General features: G+C 38.1%; 1 protein-coding gene across 7 annotated transcripts in view; it reads left to right on the forward strand.

The window, feature by feature from the left end:
* The first annotated feature begins 15,978 nt into the window (after positions 1-15,978).
* The window catches only part of LOC127525244 (NMDA receptor synaptonuclear signaling and neuronal migration factor-like), a 48,984-nt gene continuing 47,198 nt past the window's right edge, over positions 15,979-17,764 (forward strand). For 3 of the 7 annotated variants that reach the window (XM_051917656.1, XM_051917659.1, XM_051917658.1), the window contains exon 1: positions 15,983-16,407. In XM_051917656.1, coding sequence (XP_051773616.1) covers positions 16,337-16,407 — 71 coding nt within the window. In that variant the 5' untranslated portion in view covers positions 15,983-16,336. Of the gene's footprint in view, positions 16,408-17,764 lie in introns of all 7 variants that reach the window. The other 4 variants (XM_051917657.1, XM_051917660.1, XM_051917661.1 and 1 more) reach the window with 3 other exon arrangements.

A 17,764-nucleotide genomic window follows, 5' to 3' on the forward strand; every position in this document is an offset into this window, starting at 1 on the left:
AGTGTCTCCATCCACATCCATCCATCATAAACATGTTTCACAGGGCTCCGGAGGGTTAATAAAGGCCTTCTGAAGCAAAGCGATGTGTTTGTGTAAAAAAATTATCCATATTTAACAAGTTATGAGGTAAAATATCTAGCTTCTGCCAGACCGCCTTCCGTATTCTTCAAAAAGCTTACGCTGTACGTCCTATGCACGCCTTCCCTATAGAGGGTATGCACGTGACGTCACCGTCGGCCGTTTTGACTGCGGTTACTCCCACTGAGTGGAAAAAAGACTAAGTGACAGCATTGATTTTCAGGGTGAATGCCGCAAAAAAACATACAAAACACATCCAAAACGGGAAAGAGCTTTGCGACCGACTGTACAAATAGCTTTGACACAAAATCTGAGGTATATTTTTACAGACTGCCGAAAGCTACAGAAAAAAGAAGCAAATGGATTGCTGCAATTCACAGAAACAACTGGACTCCAGGCAGAGAAACATGGATTTGCAGTTATCATTTTGTGTCAAAATGTTGGATTTTGGGGTAAAATCATACCATATATATTGTATTATTATATATTGTGTTTAACTCATCAATTAAATATTTACCATCTTCTGCATAATTGGGTGTTTTTAAATAAACACTGACAAAAACTATACAAGTTTTAGAGCTGGACGATATAACGATATATATAACACTGATATAAGTGATCACTCTGATTTAGACCTACCTATATTGTAGTTATATAAAGCGTTCACAGGCAGATTTGCTTTATGTATTTCCCCAGTGGTGAAATCAGGCACATATAAATGTCAGGAAAACACGATTCCTGGTTGCATGTTAATATCCATGCTTAGGTTTCCTTGACATGTTATAAGGAACACTTTCGATCCCAACCTTTAGTGTAATTGTTTGTTTTACTTGCGTTTTCGCTGTTTCCCCTATTAAATCCAGTCATGCAGCAGGTTCTTTTGGCAGGAAAGTGACTTCAATGCATACCCTCTATTAACTGACGCGACCCCAGTTCCGTTTTTTTTCCGTAAGTTGAATAAGGAAGGCGTAGGACGTACAGCGTAAGCTTTTTGAAGAATACAGAAGGCGGTCTAGCAGAAGGTAGATATTTTACTTCATAACTTGTTTAATATGGATATATTTTACACAAACGCATCGCTTTGCTTCAGAAGGCCTTTATTAACCCTTCAGAGCCATGTGGAGTACGCTTATGATGGATGGATGTAGATGGAGACACTTTCTTTAGCTCATACTCGTTTGGTAACGCATACTGCCATTATAAAGCTTAGATGCGTCAGGATATATATTAATGTTTCTACGATTGTGTTCATCAGAAAGAAGAAAGTCATATACACCTAGGATAGCTTGAGGGTGAGTAAAGCTTGGGCTAATTTTCATTTGAAAGTGAACTAATGCTTTAATTGATTTCTAGCCCTTGCATTAGCTTCACTACTAGATATATTTATGGAGATGAGAAATTAAAACCCGTTTTTGTTCGTATCATTGTGTATCAGTGCTGAAATTCAGATAAGGGAATAGGCGTTTTGTTTCAGATGTGCTGTAAGTGGTAGACCAGTTACAACAGACTGGGCCGAGTGACCAATTAGAGCAAAGTAGGCTCACGGAAAGGAGGGGTTTAGAGAGACTGAATCTTCGAACAAACGGTTTTCAGAATCTTTGAGAAATGATGTGATGTGCAATGTATATTATGAGTAAATTAGTGTTTTTTTTGACCTTGGATGCATGTAAACCTGTTGTAGGAGACTCCAAAACAAAAGTAGGAACCTTTAAAATAGCATAATGGGGCATTTTAAACTAATTAAAATGAAAACGTAACTTAAAATATAAAATAAAAGATTTAAAATATTAGTAAATACTAGTATATAAATAATAATTACACTACTTCGCAAATATTTACATTTTGTTTTGCAAAATGCAGGCTTGCAGCACTTACCACAATGTACCATGGGATTAGATGCCGTGGTACTAGCATATGCAACAAATTAATACGGTATTCTTTGAATTACATTGGAGTACTTTGGTAGATGAATATGGTAATCATTCAGTATCTATCTATCTATCTATCTATCTATCTATATCTATCTATCTATCTATCTATATATATATATATATATATATATATATATCAAAATACCATAGTATTGCAATCTAATACCACACCACCACAGTACTTTTTTTGTACAGGAAATGACATTATAAATCATACCTTAAAATTGAGAAAGACATACAAATACAGCTGCAGAAACGTTTGCTTTAATAAAAATTGGTAGCATTTTCAGAAATCTTTTAGACCCCTTGGGGTTGCACTGATCCGTACGTTGTTTGAGGCAGGGATTTTGAGTTCTGCTCTTCATCTCTCTTTCTCTGCTTCTGTTTATCGCTGCTGCTCTCCTCTGAGTGTCTAGTCACGACTGTGTGTGTGTGTGTGTGTGTGTCCAGGGGCGAAGAGAGAGATGGAGTTGATTGATCTCTCTCTAAAGGTTGGAGCAGCGGCAGGTCTTTGCGCATCTGCAGATTAAATCAGCCAGTTGCTCTATTTTTGCAGGTTTGGGACTATTTTTGTGTGCTGTGAAAGGTGGGAACTCAACCCTTGTGAAAATGCGTCACCCTGCGCATTCAGCTTCTAAAAACAGATCCACTACACACGTGGCCACTAACGCAGACAGTCACACACAACGCACTCCACACACCATGTGAGATGAGGTAAACTGCTATTTTTAAGTACAAAAATACCAAACCAGATCTTTTCTTAGACAAAAATGGTGCAGGCTTCATTGTTAGCACACATTTTATAAACATTGTCTTTCATGACAATATAAAGTATTCATTATCAGTTTGGCTGTTGTTTCAGTCTGAAATGCTAAGTTCGATTCTGGCACAGGTGTGTGCATTCATCTGATTTGTCATTTGTCTGTCATTTACATTACATTAACATTCATCTGTCCAGCTTGCTCATCTTTTCCATAGCTGCAGTGTAGGAGAGGGAGTGAAGAAGCCAGGTCCTTAGTGGGAGTTGTGACAGATGTGATTATGAGTGATTTATTATTATTTGAGTAAACACAGTTTGCCTACGTATTGGGTAATATTCTGAAATTGTTACCGATTTCTTTTCCTCGCAATTTTGCCACCTCTCTTCATTGCTAGCACTCACATTTATAAATCTGTCTCTTCTATTGTGTCATTCCCAAAACCACTGCAGGCACTTTATCCAAATTCAATACTACAACATTGAAAGGTACAAGCTACAACAGTGACGAAAGTGAAACAATAGTGAAAGAATAGTTTAATGATTTGGGTTTTGGATATAATGGTTTTATGATTTTGACCAATTTAAAAACAGGAAAGTTGAGATTATGCATTTTTTCATCACGAATCAAATAATAATAATGTCTTTTCAAATAAACATTTCACTTAAATGTTGTTATACTCATATGTACTGTATGTATCACTGTAAAAAAAAATGAGTGTAATTTTAACTGTAAAGTATTGCTACGGGGAAAAAAAACTGCTAACAGTAAGTTGCCGTACTATATACAAGGAAAAACTGTAAAAGATCTAACCGGACATTTAATGTAATTTTACAGTAAAATACTGTAAGTTTTTAGAAGTAAAAGATTATAATTTACAGTAAAAAACTGTAAACTGACATTCCCAGAATTCCCTGTGTGACACATTTGAAAGAATTTCATTTAAATAATTATGTTTCTTAATAGTTTTTGTTATCAGTTATGCATATTCGGGATTTGTTTTTGTTTTTTTTTTGTTTGTTTGTTTGTTTGTTTTTACAGTTTATGGACTGATTGATTGATTGATTTGATTGTTTGATTTATTGTTTGATTTATTTGTTGATTGATTGATTGATTTATCTATTTATTTGATTGATTGATTGATTTATCTATTTATTTATTTTCTGTGTCTAGTAAGTTAAATAATATTTATGTAATTTATTAAATTTTAGTTAATTTCACAGAATAAAAAAAAGCTTTTTTTTTTTTTACAAATTTAAAACAATGAAAACTATTTGAATAATAATATTCACGACTTCTCAAATCAACTTTCAAATCAACTTTTCTCTCAAATGTTATGCTCATAATATAAATTACAGTTAAAAAAATGTATTAAATTAATTATTTTTCTCTAGTGTCTTAGACATGTGAATCCCAGTGCAGTGAAGTAGATTCAGTTATTCCTAAACATCAGAAGAAGAAGATCCAGATGCTATCTTTCCAATCTGGAACTAACGCTAAGCCGGGCAGGATCATGGTCCCATGTGTTTTAGGATGTTCCCTCCTCTCCCTGTGCAGATATGAGCATGAAGTGATAAAATGGGGCATTATTTTTTAGTCAAGATATAATGCAGTATTTTCACCAGAACAAAAAAATCTCTTTAAAAGCTGAAAACCATTTTATCTTCCCTAGGTTTTTCCTCAAACAGCAGTTCAGAGGTGAGAGCCAAATCTCTTTATGTAAAGCTTATTAGAGGGCCCTATGGGCCCTGGTGTTATATGTATATGTATGATATGACCTCTTTAAGACCCTTTTACGGTATTGATTAAACATTTATTACCACCTGTTTGTTTTTGTTTTTTTCAGTTTTTGCGGTCTGTTTTTCTCTCTCTAATCCTCTATCTATTTCTTGAGGTTGTTTTCCCATCACATTGTCTTCCTAACTCTGCGGTGGCCGGATCATTCTCTTTCAATCTCCCTGTGGCGTACTGAAGTGGATGTGCCATGCCTGAACTTGTTCAGAAAGAGGCAGCAATTTATTACCGCCAATCCTCTGCTACTCTGGGTTTGCACTAAAAAACCTTTATTTGCTGGTCTGTAGCATTGAAGATGCATCTCTCGCTCCAGTTTATTGAAGTGCGGTGACGTCAGGAGCCCGAGGCCCTCAAGGCAGATAGATAAAATCAATGTGTGAGGTTGTTCTGTCACAGACTAGACATGCTGTTCTTGGACATTTTAAATTGACTGCACTTTTTTGTGTCTACTTTGTTTTGCATCATTAGATGATTTCTATGGACACGTCAGGGCTGCTGCCTTCTGTGAATTATGTGCTAATCAGCACAAATGGTGTCATCAGATTTGACTGCATGTTAATTATATTTGTTGCGTATGAAAAAATCACTGCGCAGAACTGATGTTGTCGTCATTGCACTGCATATTTTGCGACATTAAGAACAAAGCACAATTCAAAACCCCATTTAGCGATTGTTTTATCCTAAGCGACCTACAATAGGGGCAATTGCCCTGAACTAACCTGAGTTTAAATGCCTTCCTCAAGGGCGTAACAGTGAAAGCTCATAAATCTCTCCTGTTGGAGTTGAATCCTGTAAATGTTTGGTTATACCAAAGGCGTTGGTTGTGCAATCCTTGTTTTCAGCTTTCTTTTATGTGTGTATTTATATACACACATATACACAGAAGCTATATACAGTTGCATGAAAAAGTATGGGAACCACTTGAAGAATCTGTGAAAATGTGAATAATTTTAACAAAATAAGAGAGATCATACAAAATGCATGTTATTTTTATTTAGTACTGTCCTGAGTAAGATATTTTACATAAAAGATGTTTACATATAGTCCACAAGACAAAACAATAGCTGAATTTATTAAAATAACCCCATTCAAAAGTTTGGGAACAATTGATTCTTAATCAATGGATGATCTACAACTGTTTTTTTGTTTTATGATGGTTGTTCATGAGTCGCTTGTTTGATCTGAGCAGTTAAACTGAGCTCTGTTCTTCAGAAAAATAAAAAAAATTCTTCAGATTTCCAGCATCTTTTGCATATTTGAATCAATCATATTTGAAACAGTCCAGCAGTGACTTTATGATTTTGATCCATCTTTTCACACTGAGGACAACTGAGGGACTCAAACACAACTAATAAAAAAGGTTCAAACATTTACTGATGCTCCTGAAGGAAACACGATGCATTAAGAGCCGGGGGGTGAAAACTTCTGAACAGGATGAAGATGTCCAAATTTTTCTTATTTTGTTGAAATATATATATATTTTTTTCCATTTAGTACTGCCCTTCGGAAGCAGCAGAAGATACTTGCATGTTTCCCGGAAGACAAATTAAGTACAATTTAAATTGATCTTCAAAAAGTTTTCACTCCCCGACTCTTTATGCATCGTTTCCTTCTGGAGCATCAGTGAATGTTTGAACCTTTTTAATAGTTGTGTTTGAGTCCCTCAATTGTTCCTTTAAATATGCAAAAAAAAATCCTTGAAAACTGAAGAATCTGCAGGACCTGGAGGATTTTTCTGAAGAACAGAGCTCAGTTTAACTGCTCAGAACAAACAAGCGACTCATGAACAACCATCACAAAACATAAAAACAGTCGTGGATCATCCAGGTAACCACACACAGTATTAAGAATCAATGGTTCACAAACTTATGAATGGGGTTATTTTAATAAAGTCAGCTATTTTTTTTAATCTTTTTGCAAAATTCGAAAAACGTACCTATACTGTTCATACAAACCACTGCCCTTTCCAGCTAAAATGACCACTAGTGGCAGTAAAACACCAACAACTTTAATTCTTCTTCACACAAATTATTATGTTGTGGAGTAAGTTCTGCCTTTTTGGCTGAGATAAGAGTCATGAGTTCAGATGTACTCTGATTATCATGGTTTTTGTCAGCGTCTTGTCCCTCCACTTGCTCTGGTGTCTTAACAGGCAGATGGGTCATCATCATGGATGCACAGCGTTTGCTTTCTCTGTAGACTGCATGGGACATAAAACACAACCTACTGTTCTTAATAAGAGAACGGTCCCCTCTGCACATACAGTACTGACACCCACACAACTGGACATGAAAAGAACACTATGATCCCAGCTGGCTCTGTGTGTATCAAAGCTTGTGTGTTTTATGTGTATGTGTGAGCAGGAAAACTAGAATAGATGTTCACTTACCTAGATGTCTGTAGGTGTAATATCTACATACAGTGGCCCCAAACAGCATTTGGACACTTAAGCTGCCATTTAAAATGAGTGTCACAGCATTACATAACAAGATACAATGTCAAACCAATAGCATTTATTTAAAAAAAATAACACATCACAGCTAATTGTCAAACTTTAGGGATTTGTAACATAATTTATTTTTAAGGGTGCTTTAAGTGTCCAGATACTTTGTATATGTTAAAAAAAGCATAACAAGCAAGACAAAGCCTTCATGACATCATTAATGAAGGTATCACAGTGAATCCAGCTGTTTGCTCTTAGGCATGTTTTTTGCTTTCCTCCAGTCCCCTCCAGCCTGAATGAGCACACCAAGGCTTCTCGTTTGGGTAAACAGGGCTCAATAATTCATCTGTCAGCATACGGGAGAGCTGCCAGGCTTTCATTCACTCCCAGGGCTCGGCTGAGGCAGCACGCTCATCTTCTGGCCCTACCTCACCTCACAAAGTCACATTTAGACAAAAGAGCGCCAGCCCATTCCAGAGCTCTAATGGAGAAATGTAAAATGAGAGATGAGGCAGACAGAGTGACTGAAGATGAGTTAGGGAGATATAGTAAAGTCTAAAGGACAGAGAGGTCAAACTCCAGAACAGCCACATTCTAGATACTGGTAGCCCTCTAGGGGGAAGGGTTGGCTACCCCTGCTCTAGAGCAAGTATGTCAGTTCTTACAACATGCCTCGTAGTAATTCTGAAGACCTTGAGTAGCAGGTTCAGGTATGTTTAGGGTTACAGGTAAACCGCCCTTATGGGCACTTTTCCTGAAAGTGACTATTCTAGAACTGTTTTAAAACCTTTTTTAAAAAGGCATTTTTTTATAGATCATTTACATATAGCATAATGTCTAGCTCAAAGTTCAATGGGGTTCAAGCGTTTTGAGGCCTTTAAGCACATGCATAAAAAGATTTTTTGTTTTATTTAGCAAGCCTGTAACCATTTCGATCATACATGGAAAAGACCATTTACAGCCAATATAGGCAATTTACCACAGGAAATGTATGATTTATAAAGCTTTTTAACAGTTATCAAGGTTGAGCCAAAAACCTAGGACTAGTTCGCCAAAGTTGGTTTTTGAAATAATCTCCAATATTTAACGAACGATTCGATGGACAGCAGTGGTCCTAGAGGCAAAAGTTGCTCAGAATGAGGAGTTCTACCATGTGGTACGAATTTTGTGGGCGTGTGCAAAAAAATTGCGCAATACACGATCGTTTGCGCACGTGAAAAAATGCAAAGGTGCCGCCTGGTGGCTGATTTCTTTCGATTTTCCCACAGGCCTCTAGGGCCTTGAGTCAAACAGGCCCAGCGAGTTTCATTCCGATTGGCCTCCGTTAACCTTATCTGATAGCTGCTCAAGATTCGTTTGCCGATGAAATTTTTTTCGGGATATGTTGGTGTCCTCATAGACAATCATGGCACCTTGGACGCTAATTATCAAGTCAATCGGACTAACGGTGAAGTAGTTATAGCCATTTTCATGGTTTTTGCTGTTATAGTGCCACCAAGTTGCCAGTCGCTGCGTCCTTTTTCACACGACCACAGAATGAGCTCTTACATAGATGTGCTGAGCTTGGTGAAAATATCTCATTCTGTTCATGAGTTATAGCCAGTTTAGTAAAAGTGGCTCCGGCCACTTCAAATATTTTGGTGGCCCTTAGGGACCGTGCAAAGAAATTTCAACCTTTTTTTTGATAACTATTGACAGTCAGACTCCAGAGAATGTTGCTGCACTGGTTTGGTTCTGATTGGGTCAAAAATCTAGGACTAATTCGCAAAAGTACGCTTTTCAAAAAAATACCCGAAAATGTCAAGGATTCCTACAATATATAAGACACTTGAGCCTAGGCCCAACGGTTCTGGAGTTATGAGCCATTTAGTACTTTTGACCGCTGTAGCGCCCCCATCAGGTTGATCGGGGCAAGCCTTGGTGACGATGTAGGCGGTGTGAGTACTACCAGCCCTCAAAATTTCAAGTCTCTACAACTTACGATTTGGTCTGCCTGATCACTTTTAGGGGAGAATGCTGTTCTTTAAATCCCTAATAACCATCTGACTGACATGTACATTGACCAATCACAATTTTCCTCCTTTTCCAGGACAAGATCATGGTTGCACAAGACCATTGGGTACACGTTTTTGGAGATCCTGAAAGTGTATGTGCCAGGAATCCTGGTATCCACCTTATTTTGGAGGTCTTGAAAATCTCCTGTGCCCCGAGGTTTCGGAGGCCCCTGGCAATCCAAGCCCCCAGGGCACTAATTACGCTGATGGTCCATGATTTATCTCCGGGTAACTATCAAATCAGACATAGCAGAATATAGTTGTTTTCCAGGATATTTTGTTTACTTGCCGTTATCTCAAAATGTTTAAATATCTTTCAAAGATTTGAAGCCACAGACCTTGCAAAGCAACTATCTTCCTCTGAAGTGCTTAATGTGAAGTGCACCTGTTACCATGCTTGCATGGTAGTCGGACCATGAATATGTGGACTTCTGAGGATAAGCCAATTAGTCATTAGTCCCATTATTATTAACTGGCTTTTCATAAAATTATTACAGCAGAGAATGCATAATTCATAAAACTGCATGCAATTACAATACATGTACATTAGTATTGAACACCTTGCCTGTACCCCTCTCCATCTGTTTCCCACATACTTTCATGTATCCACTGCTCCCTACCTCCGTTCTATTGTTCCCTCTCTCCCTCCCAGCTGTTCCTTCCCATTTCCCTCCCTCCATGGTAGGAATCAGACCACGTGGTCGCAGCCAACAGCAGGCAGGGGTGAGAGAGTGTAAAGCAATAATCTCCCTGCAACATGCATCATTTTCGTACAGCCTCATGTCAGTGTGAGATACAGGCAGCAGCCGTGTGAATATTCACATATGAATCAAACACACAAATCATGACGCTGTTCGTTACGCTACTATAGTGCTCAGCTACTGCAGTATGTGCCAAGGTGAAACAAGGAGCTGATAGGCATGAGTCTCACGTACGGTGCGAGGGCTCCCTCTCTCTGGCAGGATAATCCGGCAGGCACTAATGGTGCCCGTCTCGGTGCTGCAGCACTGATGACATTGCTTGAGTTGTTCAGAAAAGGCCATGAGCTTCAGATACTTGTGGAGATTAACACATACTGGACATGTTTGGTAATGATATCTTTGGCATGATGGGAATAGTTATTGTGAGAACTGTGTGGGGCAGTTGACTACACTGTCTACCTGTTTTTGAAAAGAAGAATGCACACATTATTTTAGAAAGGAATAAAGCATTGTTAAGGGAAAGTGTTGGTGTTGTCATCAAGGTTGCAGTCTTGTATATTGCTCAGTCCACAAGAATGTAGTCATTTTATGCACCTTTTTTCTGATCCTAGTTCAAAATTCATTGCCTCAATGTCTAGTTTTTGAGGAGGACTATGAGGGCTGAGGGTGCCATTTGAAACAAGGCTAGTGTTGACATAAATTGGTGATTGACGAATCTGGGTACTGGGTAGTGGGATCTGACTGCAAGGTACTTCTACTATAACCAATCATGGAAATGAAAAACGAGGCACTTTTTGGCATGTTTGTGTATTGTTGATTGTGGACTGGATTTCATTTTTGTTTTCAGAATTGGTTATTGTTGTCACTTCTCATGCCTATCCCTATAGTAATCTTTTTAGACTTTCACCTAAGCCTGACAGGACTTGTATTCATTTATTCATTTTTTTTTTTTTTTTTTAGTTAGAGCCTGTGAAATTTTTAAAAAAAAGACATTGATTTCAGGCTCAATATTATTATTTGACAGTATCAGGTGAGGCTGGTCAGTTCAGGACACATAGTCTCAGTTATAGAGCAGGTTCAGCTTGAAATTGACGCACTTGTAGACCTAGTGCCATAAAGTAATTGGACACTTGGGTCACTTCTTTGGATGTCATTTCCTTAGATACAAAATATCAAACCAAGTTGGATCTGAAAAACAAATGCTAACTTCACCTGGATGGGGCTGTTGTAGCTGGGGTATGTTGTAGCTAGGGTATGTGTGCATTTCCGTGATTTGCCTTTTGTCCGTTTGTCAGTCTGAATCAGCCTGGTGGAGTTTAGTAAATGTGAGCGTTTGACCTTCTCTGAAGTAGTAATTGTACTGCTGTCTGAAGGGTTCTTTGTTTTCGTTCTCCATGCAGCTCACTACTTAGCAAAAGGGCATGGAGGCATTATGGTAAAGCTATCTAAATGGTCACCTGTTTACTATGCTTGAAAAAGAAAGATTTTAAATCTTATATTTTCACATTTCCTTAGGAAAATGCAAGTCATTGCTTATCCATATTAAAGGGTTAGTTCACCCAAAAATGAAAATTCTGTCATCATTTATTCACCCTCATGTCGTTCCAAACACGTAAGACTTTTGTTCATCTTCTGAACACAAATGAAGATCTTTTTGATGAAATCTGAGAGCTTTCTGTCCCTCATAGACAATTACGCAACCAACACTTTGACGCTTCAAATTGAATTGAGTGGTTTAGTCCAAATTTTTTGAAGAGACACGATCACTTTAAATGATGAACAGGTTGAATTTAAGCTTATATTCACATATAAGTTTGTTCTTGCACGTCAATCATGTACGTTTGAGCTTCTGTTTATGTTCATTGATCAATGTTTATATGTGAATAAAAGCCTAAATTAAATCTATTCATCATATAAAGCGATCAAGTCTCTTCAGAAAAATTAGACTAAACAACTCAATTCATATGGATTAGTTTTACGATCTCTTTATCAACTTATTGAAACGTCAAAGTGTCATTTGCGTAGTTGTCTATGGAGGGACAGAAAGCTCTCAGATTTCATCAAAAAGATCTTCATTTGTGTTCAGAAGATGAATGAAAGTCTTACAGGTGTGGAACGACATGAGGGTGAGTAATTAATGACAGAATTTTCATTTTTCGGTGAACTAACCCTTTAAGTTGGGTTGTTCTGGTGGTTGCCAGGGTGTTGCTTAGTGGGTGTACCGGGTGGCCATTGACCTTGGCCATTTTTACATGGTTGCTAGTTTATCAAAAGAGCCCACCCTCAAGTCTTGATATATATCAAGTTATATTTATGTCTGTAGACATAGCTTAGGTTGCTTTTCCAGTATAAGCGTATATGATTTTTTTTTTTCTTTTTTTTTCACTTCTCTTATAATCCATCAGGCAAAAATCATTAGTCAAATTACTTAGAAAAGTAATAGCACATTTCTATTTAAAGTTTTAGTAATGGAATGGGAATTCACAGCTGTAGTGGAGGGAAAATTTTCAGCAAATAACTAGCATTCTGTTTCTTACATAAATCTATAGCATGGCATATGGACTACTATTAAAGTACTTTTTTCTTTTTCTTTTTTAGGAGCTGTGCAGTGAACATCATCATCATTCAGTTTTTAACTGAATGGACAAAAGTAGTTTTGACATTTTGCCTAACCTTTGTGTTTCATGGACGACAGAAAATAATACAGGGTAGGAACAGCAGTTAATGACGACAAAAGTTTTATTTTTGGGTCAACTATTACTTTTAATAGGATTATAAATAACTACAAGCGAACAACACTGAACCATAAATAACAAAAATGTTGTAATTCTCCATTAAAATGTTTGCTAAGCCATGGGATGATGTTGTTAAAATTTGTGGTCCTTCCGTTGTCATCATCCCTCTGTGACTAAAGATGGACTGTAGTGACAGGTTTCAGAGGAGAGGTGGGGGTGTCTGCGTATGACTCAAAAGGTATCCGGGGGATCTGCGCTGTAATTATCTGTTTAATGATGTGTACATCCTGGGTTTCTAAATAAATCAACACCGCTGCCTCCTCACAGTGGTGTCATCTGGAGGATGAAACAGTATATGTGACTTTTCCTATCACAAAATAATCACTTACTTTACAGTAAAAGGATTGGTTAAAAAAAAAAACAAATCTTCTGCATCATTACTGGCAGGGCTAGGAGTAATGTTGAATCTAAAGCAATGTAAGTTGACCTACATTGCTACCCAGACTTATCAGTTTAATTGTCTCTCCATACTACTGCAGGCCCAATTTGTAAGTCTAAGATCCAAATAGCACTCATTGTCTTCCTACAAGTCAGCGCTTTTGTGACGTTATGCCGCTTTGACTGTCGGGTAGAAGTCTGCTGCGGAGCTCGCTTCAGTGCAGCTTGGCAAAAGTTTGCATCAAGGGCGCATATCGACCGCAAAGGGGGAATTCACGAGCACCCTTCTGAAACCTAAAATGAATTTCTGTGGGATAATATTGTAAATATTTGTGTTTTACATTAATTCGTTAAACAACTACTACGTGGAACTAATGTAATGAACAGAAATTAAATAATTCCATCAAATATGTTCTTAGGACATTTACTGAAACAGACGCTATGATAATCTGAATCGCTTGCCTGTTGTACCTACATGATTACCAATTATTGCATTATTCAAATTTCAAGTTTCAAATTATGCAAAGTGGAAAAGATAGGGCTCTCTCTGTTGTAATTATCTCAATGGGTTTTAAGGATGGCTCTCCTTGCTTGTATCAGTGGGAGTTTATGAGATTTCACATGCCGTTATTAGCGACTGTCAAAACCCAAATGTGATGTAGCAGTGCCAGGAGCTCTGGCACACAATGAGCCAGCGGAGTAATGGGATACGAGTGTTTTGGCTGACCTTGTTAGGTTATTTGTGTTGGAAAAGACAGTGAGTGATGGGAACAGCAGTGCCCCTCTCCAGAAATGATCCAGGTGTGTATACCCAAGAGACAAAGAGAGACTTTGTCCAGAGCACAAATGGATGAGGGCATCCTGTCCGAAGGGAACACAGTGCTTCACCATTCCCTCTTAATCATCATCATCTAAAAGAATGAGACACAAACGCACAAATGCAATGTCAAACTCATTTTGTGTGTGTATTAGGTGATGAGGGATTTTTTTACACTTCATGTAAAGGGTGGTTGATTTTGATTTAACTTTTTTGACTTTAGTTAGTGTGTAATGTTGCTGTTTGAGCATAAACAACATCTGCAAAGTTGAGACTTAATGTTCAATGCAAAGGGAGATATTTTCTTTTAAAGAATTCGCTGTTTAAGGACTACAACAAACGACTGGTAGGGACTACGAGCTTCTTCCCGGGTTGGTGACATCACTAACACTAAAATTTACATAAACCCTGCCCCCGAGAACACGCAACAAAGGGGGTGAGGCCATGTTGGGCTGCTTTAGAGAAGAGGAAGAGTTGTTGTAGTAGAGTGTTGTTGCCCTGCTGTCATTTTACACCAGACTGCTTCACAAACGAATGTCAATTCAACGCTGGATTTGCACAAAAGATTAACATGATGGCACATGCTAGTCGATGAGTTGAATCAACTCCATAAATTTATCCACTAACCGTTCAGAAACGTCCAATTGCATTCTAAAAGTTGTAACTTCTTCCTGAGTCTCTCCATCAGTATCCGACTCCGGTTTGAACAATGTAAGGCTGAACACCGTTACTGACAATCATCATTTTGGCTGCGTGAGATTCTCCAGCTTTGTTGTTGTTGAGCAACCGAAGCGTGAGCTGTTAAAGCTCCGCCCTCTTCTGGAAAGCAGGCAGGAGCATCAGCTCATTTGCATTTAAAGGGACACACACAAAAACAGCGTGTTTTTGCTCACACCCAAATAGGGGCAAATTTGAGCTATAATAAATGATCTGTGGGGTATTTTGAGCTGAAACTTCACAGAGACATTCTGGGGACACCAGAGACTTATAGGGGCATTATAGGTCCTCTTTAACATTTCTCTTCTCAGAGGACATTTCTTGCCAAAACTTCAGCCTTCACAATGTTGCCAATAATAAATAAGATATTTTAATCAGTCTGAAAACAAGTCTATTATGCAAAGGTGGGGAATTGTTTTTGATACATTTTCTAAATAATTAATCTGTAATGCTTAGCTGTGCATGATGTGAACATCCACTGCAGTCTGTGTGGGGATAATTAACAAATTCTATCAGCTTTATCGCCAGAACATGCTGTACACAGTGCTGCACTTCTTAGTGCTGTGTTAAAGAAAGGGCGTTTTGTCATTCTTTCATTCCTGCTTTTCCTCCCTTCATCGGCAGTCCCACCACGCACACTCGCAGCCCAGAGCTACGGATTATTTACTTTAAAAAACAGCATTGGCCACAGAAAAAAAAAAAAAAAAAAGAAGCTCTGTAATATATGTTCTTCAATACAGCTGACTTCTGTTTCCTTCCAACTGTCTCCCTGTATGACACAGATACCCCATGTGTTTGCCTAGTACAGAAGCATGAAACACAGAATAAAGATAAGAATCAGGTTTATGACCTCTTCAGATGATTTAACCAAGAACATACAGTAGTGTCACTAATGCGTATTTTGTTTGGATCTGCAATGTACTGATGCTGCTACACTAAAGCCCCTGTTTTTATGCACTTGTTTGTCTAGCAATCCTACACCAGAGGGACGATTCGTCTGTTGTCCGTCTGCTTCAGTGAGGCAACAGCAGACAGTTAACAGGCTGTTGTGGAGTGAGGGCACTCTGCTGTTCTCCAGACGTGTGCGTGCATGGCGGTGCAGTCACATTTATTGTGTCTCAAACCCTGATAAGGTATGCATGTACATATGCAAATATGGAAATGTGAGGTGAGAATTTTTATTTAAAGAACTGGATAGGTCAATGGGCTATTTCTACCTGATTTGGTGTAACTTAATGCAATAATATTGAATAAGGTTTAAAGACTATATAGACAATCTAGATTCAAGCACATGAAGCAGGGTTGTATGACATAGATAGAAATATTGTTCCATAGATAAACATTATGCACAGTAAGTGTTGCGCCATTATTGAACTATTTAATGCCCTTAAAGCATTATGACTCTGTTAATGAGAAATGCAGTATTTATGCATGTGTTCCGGTCACTCCGGCTCATTCTGTACCTGGCATTACCGCTGAACGAGTGGGTGGAATTGGGGGAGTGGTCGCTCCATATATGGTCCCACTGGGTTTCCTGTTTGGACCCTCACACACTACCATAAACACTCTTCGTTCAAGCCATCGTGTCTTTCTCATCTCAATGAAGAGAGGGAGAGAGAGGAGGGGAGGGACCTGCTCGTGCGTGTGTTTTTTCTTCAACTAGTTGACACTAGCAAGAGGAGACGGCAGCATCCTCTGTCCCGCATCACCTTCAAATTTTGCGTTATGACATAAACAGTACTTCATGTGAACGCCAAAGGATCCGCATTCTAAAAGCAACCTGTCCCATCCTTTTTTCCCCACGCGTTTTCTTCAATGCTTTGACATCTGGAATGTGCTGTTTTCTTGCAAGCGTTGTTTCCATGCCAGCATGGGAACTGCAGTATCCAAAAGGAAGAATCTGAGAAATGATGCGATTTCTTCGGTGGCGGCCAAAGTTAGGTGAGTGTCTGCTTTTATCAACTCGTTTTGGGTCATTCACTGCATGAAGCCCATCAGCTCAGCTCTGCATTCGTACGTGTGGCTTCAGAGCTCTGCGCGCGCTGCCACTGAAGTTACAAAACAGGGATCTTAACTCTCTCATTCATGTGTGAAAAGAAAGGTCAGTCGTGATATTTGGTTGCGCAGACGGGTCATTTTGAACATGGATGTTACAAATACGTGTGTATTTGTTAAAGTTACCATTTCGTTTATCTGTAGCTTGTGAATATTCAATGATAATTCACCCGAAATGCCAGTTCTGTCATTATTTACTTTCCCTCAGACCTGTATGACTGTGGTTCGCTGGCGGGAAACATCTAGGCTATGTATTTTATATGCAAAGGCTGGTGACTGAAGATGTCAAGTCTAATGAAAACATCATGATAAAAGTATCATAAAAGTCTTATAGAGCAATAAGATACCGATTGTGTGAAGGGTAAATCTTTATTTATTTATTTATATATATTTTTAATCAGAGTACATGACAAAATTCGGAATGTCCGATTCGTGAAAGATTCGTTTGTGCCGAATCTTTTCATTGAATCATATGGCTCTCAAGTGTACATCTCGGTGATTCAGTAATCAAGTGAATATTTATAGTGACTTTTTTTATTTATTTTTATTTTTTAATAATATTTTGATGATACTATTATAGTGGTTTTGCATCCTTGACATGTTCAGTCACAAATACAAAAAAAAAAATTCTTCAAAATGTATCTTTTTGTATTCAGTGGATAAAAAAAACATGAAGTTTTTTTTTTTTTTTTTGGGTGAACTATCCCTTTAAGTAAAGGGTCCCATAACTTAATTAATATATTTATTCATGAATTCATTTTATTATTTACTATTAACTGTAGAAAAACTGTTACACCCAGATTAAACTGTTTATTTCCTAAATTAACTCTGATAACTATGAATAGATGTGAGAATGCTGTTGCAAAATCCATTTTAAGCTTCCATCTTATTCCAAATGTCTGCTTGACCATCTGTTTTGTTGGTCTAGCCAATGCTGATGGTCAGTATAGACCATGTTGGACCAGCTAACAGCTTAAGATGGATTTTCCAGCAGGGCTGCTTAAAAAGTCATCTACTCATCTGTCTCGAATGTAGATCAAAGCATTGACAGCGTCCTTCACCGGGCAAGTGTGCACGAGACTGACTCGATCTGTCAATCATCCGTGACTGACTTGTGCTGCGCCTGGTGTTTCTGTGTCACAGTGAATTATATTGTCATAGCAAAACTGAGTATTGTAACCAAGAGAATGACATAGTCACCGCAAGCATTAAATCAACATGTTATTTTAAGACAACATAGCAG

Source organism: Ctenopharyngodon idella, chromosome 13, assembly GCF_019924925.1.
Source record: "Ctenopharyngodon idella isolate HZGC_01 chromosome 13, HZGC01, whole genome shotgun sequence".
NCBI lineage: Eukaryota > Metazoa > Chordata > Actinopteri > Cypriniformes > Xenocyprididae > Ctenopharyngodon > Ctenopharyngodon idella.